Here is an 11,271-nt window from a genome sequence, read left to right on the forward strand (position 1 = left end):
CGACAAGGATTAGAAAGGGTAGATGAGCAGGTCGTTGCAAACATCAGAATATCTTTATCGATAAGGGTATGCAGTCTGGTAGCGAAAGAGACAACAACGAAAGGACTGTTGAAGGCCTTGCAAGATAAGTATGAGAAACCTTTTGCCAACACAAAAATACTTCTATGGACGAAGTATTTCAATATCCACATAGAGCAGGGAACTTCAATGAATTCTCACATTAATGAGCTAACCGATATATTGAACAAACTGGAAGGGATGTGCATCAAAATCGATGAGGAGGTGAAGCCTATGAGGTTGCTGACATCTTTGCCTGGCAGTTGGGAGACGATGAAGACTGCAGTGTCGAATTCGTTAAGGGACAATAGTCTGAAATTTTCAGCTATTTGTGATGCTGCTTTATCTAAGGAAACCCGAAGAAAATTGGAGAAAATGTCTGTATCTACTTCAGGGGCATAAAACAGGTTTGAATCAGCTTTGGTAACACAGGACAAGAGGAATGCCAAGATAAGTTACACGTGGAAGCAATGTTGGATCGGTATGGCAGCGCTAAAGGGGGTGAATAGTGTTGAATATCAATTTACTAAACTTTTTCGATTTCAAGCACAAATCAAATAACTAAGTAAACTTTTTAAGACAAAACAATTTATGCACAATTTATAACAACTCAAAATATAATAAAATAAATATTCAAGATGAGCACAACATATATTTGTAGTAGGAGATGCTTGAAAATTAAATTGCAATAAATAAAAAGTATAGGAATAGAGAAAACGTCACGCAAGAGATTTATAGTGGTTCAGCAAATCCACGGCCTACTCCACTTCTCGAGCACCTCTCGAGATTTTCCTCTAAGTACGATCCTTTTACGAGTTCAAGATCGTAAACCCAATCCTTTTACGTGATGAAGACCAAACCTTATCCCAAGATAAAGATAAAAACTCACTTTGTTCCTTTTATTGGGCTTAAGAACGAAACCCAAATAAGTGTGAAAATAAGAATTTTTTACACGCTAAAAACTCTCAAATAAAGTAGATATACAAGTTTGAGCTCACAGCTAACTTAATCCTCACAACAACAAAATCTCTCACAAGAATAAAAATGGAAGTAGAATTGAGAGCTTGGAGAGAGCAACAATGTATTAGGGAGGATTTGAAAATAATAAAAATTGTTGTTGTAAAATAGGAGAGGAAATTGGTGGAAATTTTATTTGAAACTCAAATCAAATTGGATCATTGGATCTTAATGATGAAAAATGAAAGGTGGGGATTTAGTTTGAAAAAGTAATGATTACACAAATGAATTACACAAATGAAGTAAACACTCTGACATTCAAGTTAATAAAGGACGATCTTAGGTCTCAAGTCGAGTTTAGATTGCATACCTAGAGTTAGAATGAAGCTTCTATTTACAAGGAGCCAGGTGATAGAGATGTCCAACCGGAGTCTCTAAGGTCAGAGGATGGCAGTACGTTCACCCAAATGGATTTTTGCCAAATTTACAAGTTACCTTATGATCAAGCTTCAAGGTCCGCCGCATAGTGTCTCCAAGCTTATAGGGAAAGATCTTAACATGTTGATCTTTTCTAGCTCTCGAAGTCCACGTTGCAAGCTTATTTTTACCCTCCAACATGTGTCATTCTGATTAAGGATTTGAAAGAGGATTCTAATCACTCATAATTACATTGTAACATATATATAATATTATTATTCGATCACCTACCTCTTACAATTGCCCTTACTTTGAATTAACTTATATTTGCATATATAGGGTCGATGACAGTATAGGTTCGAATATATGTTTCAAGTTGATACCAAATAAATGTGAGATTCGCTCTTGTTTCTGCAACCACCGAAGATTTGTATTGTATGATGAATATTATTGCAAGGGAAAGGACAGATCTCTCTCAAAATTGGTGGTGTTTGTACAAGGCTATATTTGACACAATAGAAATAACTCTCACCCTCTGCTTCCTGCCAATTTTAGCAATTATGTTAAAAGTTCATCAAAACGGATGGCAGGTAGGTGGGCTGGTGGCCAATTCCGTTTCAAGATCAAGAAATCACACACATCACAAAGCACTGTCACTGTTAAGGATCCATTAGGCAGGCTAACAGAAGCAAAACGAAATCTTCATAATTAGTTCATTTCAAAAATTTTCACATGAGCTCCCTCTGTCTCTCACATCTTAACACTGTTACAAGTAACTTCCAAGTCAAACCCAAAATAAAATGAAAAGGGAAAACGAAAAAAAAAAAAAAAAAGGTAGGGTATAGCAGAGGAAAGCTCATCTGCTCACGTCAAACCATGACAAAATATCTCCAGGATCAAATACTCATATACATGAAGTCTTTCCCTTTTAATTCCCATCTCTTATAATATATAATATATCTCTCAAAATCAAAATTTGGAGGCTCCAACAGATGCTCCCCTTGAACTATTGTTTCAGAGCTCATTTGTTTTGTTTTGTTTTTTTTTTTTTCTTCCTTTGGAGGGGGGGTGGGGGAGACGAGGATTGAGACGACTTAGCTTTGGCTAAGCATTCCTTCTCCTAATGTCACGAACTGCAGCGAATGTCCCCGGCCTTCAGCCGCTATAAAAATTAAGTCAAAACAACTTTGGTGGATGTAGTTTATGTTACTCCGTCCTCTAAGGTTAGTGAACACAAAAAATTAAGGTACTGCCTGATCCAAATCCTTTACAAGACATGAAGAAGATGCATCTCCACTAGAACAATTCTCACCGTTTCCAGAAATTACTAGACCTTCGTCGTGATTTTCCTCGTGGGTATTGGTTCGGGCTTTTCCAGGCCTAGTACGAACATTTACCCCCATTGGAAACGGAACCTGTAGATATACAAGTTAACACGACTTCTTTTGGGTTGCTTAGAAAACAAAAAACAAATAGCAAATGTTCCATCATCCAATAAGTTTCCCATATTATGTTCAATTGCATACCTGATCACCTGCATTGGGGCCATCAGTGTTGAAAAGAATGGGTCGACATCGCTTATCTTCATTCATTAAGCTTGAATTCTGGAAATGAGCAATGAGAGCAGCTTTTCCCTGTATACGAGCATATGCAAGTGATGCCACTTTCTCACTATTGAACTTCTCCCATTTTTTCCCATTAAATGCCTGCAAGTATCACACTCCTTTGTCAGTAAATAAACCTTATTAAGTATAACCACTATATCCTGCAAGCTCCAACAGCATACAACCTCATAGAATGGAATGATTAGGCTAGGATCAGTCATGTTAATGAACGCATATCCCACGTTACATTTGTTCTGCAACAAACCAATAGGGTGTATAAACAACAAAATTGTGATGAAACAGAATGAACGTCATTCTTGTGGCGCTTCTGAACTACCACAAAATTGAAGGGTGCCTTCTAAACATGGAGAAACTTGCCTTAAAGTCAATAGGCAGATATATAAAGTCATAAGTTCCTCGATGACGTTCATCGATTGCAGCCAAAAGCATCTTTGAGGTATATCTGCAATTACAATCATGATGGATTAATAGCTTTTCAGAAAGAAACAAGAGGGGACCATTAACTGATGTCAAGAGCTATAATTTTTGTCATTATAAATAATGATTTCTGGAAAACAGGTTCATAGAAAAAAAAGGAAATAACAGAATAGGGACAGTTTTGGTAGCAATGCTACCAAATTCTCAATAATCCTTATTCAGTGAACAGTACCTCGTTATATGACCAACTATACTCATAGCATTCAAGAATCCCCCAAACAGAGGAGATTCTAATATTAATATAATGTATGTAAATATGGTACAATCTGTGGACTCAATTAAAACAGAAATCTTAACCAGAAACTCTCCCAATGCACGTCAATCGTGCATGCATGGCCTGGGTGAAACCATGTGGTTTATCTTCCCCAACATAAGCTTAAAAGGAATTTAGTTCAAAGTGGTCCAGTGTTCCAACAATAGATCAACATGGATGGGTAATAAACATGTTGGCCACAATCATCTGAGGACACGAGGGACTTCAGTAGGAAGTAGTCAAGGATTTAAGTGAAATAATTCCATTGTATTTAATTTGAGTAACCCAGCAAAGCAGATATGACTTAAAGAAGTCAGACAAACAATCATTTATCAGAAGTAACTAGGTAACGGTTGGTGTGATTTCATAATCATCCTGAGGCCCTATACAACTTAAGCATAAGAAGAGATAATTCTTTGAAGACAAACCCGATATTGATTCCACATATTAATCTGAGCATGGAGAAAGTGGAAAAAAATGGGAGAAGTTCAATAGTGAGAAAGTGGGAGAAGTTGGACCATGAAACCAAAACTACCGGATTAAGTTGAGCACTTAATTAGTTAATTAAAATGACGTAATCTAAAAGCACCTCTGACATATTTGCAATTATTTCCATTGCATTTCTCAAACAGAAGGAAAAAACACCATCACTCACGAGAAAAATAGCATCGTTGCTTTCCTATGCTGCTCAACATCATAAATGAACAGCAAAACTATCCTATGACCTATGGCTGAAAATTAATATCACAAGAAAACTATTCCATGCATAATTAGAGCACAAACTTATAATCAAAACATAAAATATACACACCTTTATTATACCTCGAGCACCAAAAAATGATCTAATGAAAATAGACAGAATGATTCTGATAAAAAAAAACTTCAAAGAATTTAAGAGAAAAGCTACTAACTTGTTAGGAATGTTCTTTATCATAAGGGTAGTACGATTGTCTTCACTCCTCATTATGCGATCAATATCAAGTTCATATTGCTTCTTATCAGCTTGATTAGAGGCAGCTTCATTTCTTCGGTTTCTACCACGTTCATTTGGAGAGTCAAATGAATTCATCATTGGAAGAATTTGGCCTCGGCCAGGAAAAACCATGCACCTCTGATGATGGGGTTGAAGCCCTACATTCCGTTGGGAGATGGGAAGCTCTACAGAATTTCCACCAACTTGCGGAAAGATACGAGGGAAAAATTCCATGGACTGTGGTGAATTATTGGGCAGATTCATAGTCCCTATAGAACCTGAATGAAAACCGGAAGCTTTTGACAATTCCCCAGCATAAGCATGCTGTCTATCCCAAATTGAAGGATTAACTGCTGGTGCTGATCCCACATGGTGATTATTCATAGGCAGAACTGTGTGCATCAAATGTGATGCTGCTCTTGGAACTCCATGGACTTGGGTTGGGGTATGGGCAGCAGAAATCCCATTCAGATAAGATGGTGAATTTGGCCATACAACACCTGGACCTGGAGGCTGGGGCCGGTAGGAGTTACCCCATGTATAATGAGGTCCAGGAATGGGGCAAGTTCTGTTACCACCAGATGCAAAAACTGCAAAAACAATAACATCTAGCTAAATGAAGGCATGAGAAATCTAAAAAAATCAGAATTTCATCCTGATGGAGGTACGTTGTCAACCTTTGATACATACAGAAAAGGAAATAGCTTCTTGTCAGTAACAATCAGTTTAAACATTAAAATGTTCTTCTGACCGTAATGAGGATTGGAGCCAGTCAAACGCCATTCACCAGTGCAGATTCTGGGAAATTTGTTTTATACCTTTTTTTTTAATAGGAAACTTCCTTAATATTTTAGGAAAAAAATTAATAAATAAATAAATAATAAAGATGACGATGACGATGACGATGATGATAATATAATAAATAATGAACCAACCAATTCAATTGAACACTGTTAACCAAGACCCTTTATCAACTAGTTAAGCAGACTTCTAATATCATACAAGACAAGTCACGAAAGTAATGACACTTACCATCTTCATTCAATTCAATTGAGCGACCATTAAAGTTCACTCCACATAGCTGCCTGCTATCAGCTCTCTCAGGCGGTCGTAGACTGATGTTTCCTGCAATAGTATTCACAGAATTGCAGTGAACATTGTTGTTCAAACCATCAGGATGTTCTGGAAGTGAATGAGGATGAATAGCTGAAGCTGCCCGGATACCCAGCTTTAGTTGTGAAGGTGAATGACCAGAGTCAATGAAGCTAGACTGGTTGCCAATTGATTCAGATCTCATCACAGAGGGTAAGCTACTAGGAACACTAGAAGATATCCCATGATGCAACACAGTCTCCAGAGATGGAGCTCTTATCATAGAGTGTACTCCAAGAACAGATCCATTGCTCATGCTGCTAGACTTGATAGTCCCACTAGGAACTAAGCCTGCAATAATTTCCCCTTTGTGAGACTCGAACAAAATACTCAAAATCCACAATTAATGAGCATGGTTTTATTTCGGCTATAATACCAGAGAAGCCAGCACTACAGTTAATGGGAGGGCTGCCCTGTTGCAAATAGAGGCCAATATCTTCCCGCTCCAACTGTGGATGGAGCTGTTGCACCAAACTGTGGCACAAAAATAAATAAATAAATTTGTTGGCATGTAAAACAAAAGAAAACAACTTTTAATACACATACATCCACTGCTCTGATTAAAACAACCGGTGCATAAGAATTTCATCCAGTTGGAGATCAAAAATATATTATTTTCAATGAGGCAGGGATTGATACTAAGTATGAACAAGCATTAAAAGAGCATATTTTCCAGAACCTCCGTCTCACGCCACCAGGACGACTTGGCTCAAGCTTTATCTGCTTGCCTGCTATGTCACTCAGGTTCAATGCACAAAGAGCAGCCTCTGCAGCTCGGGTATCATAAAATTCAATGAACTTATGATGACTTCTGTGGGGAGCTTCACGAATCTGCGATTTTGGAAAACAACGTCAGCTTCCTCACAGCATATGACAGGGAGCAATGATACAAGTTGAATATCGGCCTCACCTCCTTGATTTCCCCATAGACACCAAATATTTGACGAAGATCCTCATTTGAAACAGAAGACTCAAGGTTAAAAACAACAAGAGTTCCTTGGTTAATATCCTTTTCAGAAGGGTTGTCCTGAAAAATTAGTATAGATAAAGATGTGAGGAAAGCAAGAAGTCGTGAAAGAATCTAAGGCAGACAACTTGGTGTAATTATAATGACAGATTAATGATAAATCTCCACAAAATTCAAATACTGCAGAGGCAGGTAATCAAAATGGAAAAACATATAAGATAATACTGAACATAATAACCTGTAAAAAACAGAAACCAACCTTTGGTATAGAATAATGTATGTCAAGCTTCCTTCGTCTCAACGGTTTGTTCTGGAGTGCTTTCATTGCATTTCGAGCAGCTCTAATATCATAATAGGATATCATAACAAATCCTCGATGTTTGCATGCTGTATAAAGAGTGCGAATGTCTCCATATTGCTGCATATTATGAAAATAAGTGTAGATTTATTAATTAGCCTGAGATGCTATCATGCTTCTTTGGCATGCATGAAGCACAAAGGAAACAACTTTGGAAGTTGAGAAAACTGTCCACCTCAAAAAGAACCTTTAATTCAGAATCTTCAACATTGCTATTTATGTTTCTCACAAACAGTGTCCTGGAAGGATGTTCGCCTAAAGGATGTTCTCCAGCCATAGCACCATTATGGATCCCCGGTAGATTGTTAAAAAGCCCGCCAGGAGATTCAGAATTCTTCTGTCCAGCAGATAGGCCATCATCACCCAAATCCATCCCTCCAACATTGCTAAAGAAATCCAAGTCCTCAGCATCATCCTCGCCAGTCGTTTCAACCAGACAATCAAGCCCATCAGTTACTCCAGCAAGTAAGTCGTCATCATCAGGGAGGAGGTTTCCAATGGTTTGGGCCTCCAATTCTTCAAGTGACTCAAAAACCTCCTCCTCCTCAAAGTGAGATGCAACAGTATCAACAGAATGGCCATAAAGAGCATTGTTTGGAGAAAATCGCACTGCAGGAATAAATAATGTAAAATGATAGACTTGAAAAGCTGAAATTGATAAAGTTAAGGATTCCTAGTGGAATGAAGCTCATTTAGAACTTATTTGCAAGTTCATTTAGATTTAAATTCATAAGATGGCATCCTCATGAGGTACAACTATAAAAAGCAATCAGGAAGAGACTTACACTTCCTAGTAAAAATATCCGATAGGGAACTCGAGAAGAGACTACTCTCATACTGAGAATTCATCATATTGACTTCATTACTTCGAGCAAAATAATTGGATGTTCTTTCAGCTCCAACAGCATGTCTATTCAGGATACGACTTGCATTCTGGTCTCTCACAGAAAATGAATCATGATTTTCCAGTGAGTTCTCTGCCAAGCAATCACCTAGCGAAAGTTTTTCCACAGATGATGAAGCACCTGCCACGTTATTAGCTGTTCATAAACATTGAAACAAATATATTTTCAGTAGAGGAAAAGCCTTCTCACCACTACAATAAGAAACTTAATCAACAACGCAAGAAAACCAACTCACAGTAACTCCATTTCCCAGAATATTGCAAAAGGAAAAGCCATAAATAGATAGACTAAATTAGACTGCCCTTGATCAACGTAGCTGGTTTTAATTTTGCCCTTAAATGTTTTGAAAGTTTCAATTTTACCACAAATCGTTTAATTTGTTTTTATAAACCCCTTCATTAGCGATTTCCATCAAAATGCCTAAGAAATTAATAGGTTGGAGTTAAAATCTGTACTTACAAAAAGTATTTAGGGTAATATCGACCAACTACACATGGGGTTAGGGTCAAATTTAAACAGGACTTTTTCCTTTTTAGTTCTATTCTTTGTGTGTGCACATGTGTTCGGTTGGTGGAGGGAGGGGGTAGGGGAATCATCAGAATAATATCCTGGGTACTTAGAATTTCTTGGTGGAATTAACCATGAATCTATCAATACTCTGTCCCATAGACTTTCAGGCAGGTAATGTTGTTACAGAATGAACCAATGTGAGTTGGCCCAATAATCAAAGAGGCAAACTGTAAAATGAATGTTTTGAAAAGGTTGTTGGATCAAACCATGATGACCATCTATCTAGGAGAACATTAAATCCTATGAGATTTATGATGCCAAACATGATAGTATCAAATGGTTATTTTGTGAGATCCATCAAAGTGCAAAAGCTGGGCTGAAGACTCATGGTTATCAAAGAGAAAAAAACCAAGATGCTATGGGATATAGAACAACATAAAAAAACTACATATACAAGGCATTCAACATATGCCTCATGCAGGTCAAATTTTGGGAGGTAAGAAGAGAGACTAAACTCTAAAGCCTCAAAAGAACTTCTCAAGCAGATCTTTCATCATAAACAGCTAAAGGCCAGTATGCTATATGCCAACTTTAGATTTGACAATGAATTCCCCAACTAGAAACAAAACAGAAGCAGGATTTCGCCCAATTCAAAAACTGATATATTCAAATCAGGTCCTAATACTAAAAATTCACGGATTGATCTGCTTCTATGTTCTTAATTACGAGAATTAACTATCATTGTGATTGGATTCCATATCATTGTATTTTCCAAATGCCTCATTGGAACCGCTAGACATGCTACATTCCTCATAATAGATACAGAACAAGAAATATGTGATGGTCAATCAATTGAAGACAATAATGTTCTTTCACTTGAAAGTTCAACTATACAAAGTAACCAAAAAGAAAGAACAAATAAAACTGCTTCATGGGTCACTTATACTGACCACGGTGATTTGGCACACTAGCTGACTTCCAAACTACAACCTGGCCCTGGAATGTAGAGAAGGAATAAATGAGAAATTGGAAGGAAACCGAAACAAGATTCAGACCCTAAAAAAATGCAGTATGATGAGCTACAAATTCGTATGTAAAAAACAAGAGCGCCAAGGGTGCATACCTCATCTGAATGACGTAAATCGTCGGAGAAGTATGAGGATGAAGACAAACCCTTCAGGTCCAATACTTCAGACGGCATGATGGAACCGAAAAAGAACAAATCCCAAAAAGATTAAAAGCGAAACTCAAAGAAGCTCCATAAAAAAGGACACCAACAATTGCAAGCACACTCCTTCAGAAGGCAATTCAAAATCTTCTCTGGAGCCTAAAAATCTGCAGATAGAAGAATTGTTTTTCAGGAAAAAGAAAAATCGTTGATTAAACTGACTAAAATATCGCAATTCAGAAGCATCCGCAGTTAAATAGGAAAGAAAAGCGCTCGTTCATTTGAGATCTCAAGAGTAATGTAACATGTTACAGAATAGGAATGATAAGCATTTATTTAGAGATCGCCGGAAAAAATTTAGTGCGTTAAATACGAAAACTGCTGCTGAAATGGTGAGGAAGTAAAAGCTTTTTCCAGAAGTGGTATTAAGAACAAAATCCAGGCAAAGAACACCGAGATCGCAAGAAATAGAAGAAAATTGAAGTAGATAAAGTAAATTAGAGGAAAAAAGGGCAGAATTGAGGTAGAAAAAAGCAGAGTTTAGCTTTACCAAAATAAAAGGTGGAAAGAAAGGAAAAGATGGAAGGGGAAATAGGCGGGAGAGGAGCGGAGAGAAGGAGGGGGGGGGAGATCGGAGCGGCAATTTAGAGAAAGGGGGAAGGAAGAATTTAAACAAGAGAGAAAATAGAATAGATTACGGCATAAGGCATGGGAGGTTGAAGAAGGAATCATCTAGGCATCTGTGGCGTGCAAGATCCTCCAAAGGGTTTGATGCTTAATTTTCCTGCATTGCACGTAAGCCTGGGCGTGGGCGTGAGCGCGAGCACCTCCATTCCCTTGCTCGTATGAATTTAAACAGATGCGGATGCGGCCATGGCGGTATGTATGTTGTTCTTCGTTTCCTCCGGAGCTCGGGAAGGGGTGGGGGAGAAGGAAATGAAGAAATTCTCCGGCGAGATTCCGATTCGGAGCACTCGCCTGAGAAAGGGAGGAAACAAAGAGAGAGAAAAATTGGGTTTGGCCTGGGCAGACGGATTGGACGGTGGTGTGGTGTAACAATAGAATAGAATAGAAAATAATAATTATTAAAAAAAAGAAAAAAAAGGGAAAAAAACAGACTGGTTCCCTACAAACACGAGAGATAGATCGGGGAGTGAGAAGTGGTTACTGGTTAGGACTTGCCGTCAAAAGTGGTTTAACGGCGTCAAACGCCTCTCCTCAATCCTCAACCTTCAATCTGTTCTGTTGTGTTCTGTTGTGCGGTCGCAGTAAAAGCAGGGGCAAGTCTTTGTTTGTTGTGAATTATGTGTTTCATAATTAACCTTTTCTTTTAACTCCATTTCTCTCTCTCCTCCAATTCTCACGCCACGCTGGACATAACCTTAAACAAACAACTTAACTTTTCTTTTCCTTTCTTTTCTTTTTTTCTTTCCTTTTTTTTTTTTGTTTTGT

General features: G+C 37.9%; 1 protein-coding gene across 4 annotated transcripts; it reads right to left on the reverse strand.

Annotated features, from left to right (window-relative positions):
* Positions 1 to 2,116: 2,116 nt before the first annotated feature.
* Positions 2,117 to 10,874, reverse strand: LOC111017453 (protein MEI2-like 4). Of its 4 annotated transcripts, none has more exons than XM_022293204.2 (15): positions 10,518 to 10,874; positions 9,775 to 9,986; positions 9,602 to 9,647; positions 8,022 to 8,261; positions 7,412 to 7,845; positions 7,138 to 7,296; positions 6,822 to 6,938; positions 6,591 to 6,742; positions 6,288 to 6,385; positions 5,792 to 6,202; positions 4,698 to 5,349; positions 3,414 to 3,498; positions 3,221 to 3,289; positions 2,958 to 3,137; positions 2,117 to 2,846 (listed from the first exon to the last, which is right to left on the reverse strand). In XM_022293204.2, the coding sequence occupies exons 2-15, from the start codon at positions 9,850 to 9,852 to the stop codon at positions 2,673 to 2,675; spliced, it is 2,895 nt and encodes a 964-aa protein (XP_022148896.1). In that variant the 5' UTR covers positions 9,853 to 9,986; positions 10,518 to 10,874; the 3' UTR covers positions 2,117 to 2,672. The 4 variants fall into 4 exon arrangements, with proteins under 4 accessions (XP_022148896.1, XP_022148895.1, XP_022148893.1 ...); XM_022293203.2 differs by having other exon boundaries at positions 7,424 to 7,845; positions 8,022 to 8,276; XM_022293201.2 differs by having other exon boundaries at positions 8,022 to 8,276.
* Positions 10,875 to 11,271: the final 397 nt, after the last annotated feature.

The sequence above is a fragment of the Momordica charantia genome (genome assembly GCF_013281855.1).
Source record: "Momordica charantia cultivar OHB3-1 chromosome 7 unlocalized genomic scaffold, Mcharantia_2.0 BLBB01000007.1, whole genome shotgun sequence".
NCBI lineage: Eukaryota > Viridiplantae > Streptophyta > Magnoliopsida > Cucurbitales > Cucurbitaceae > Momordica > Momordica charantia.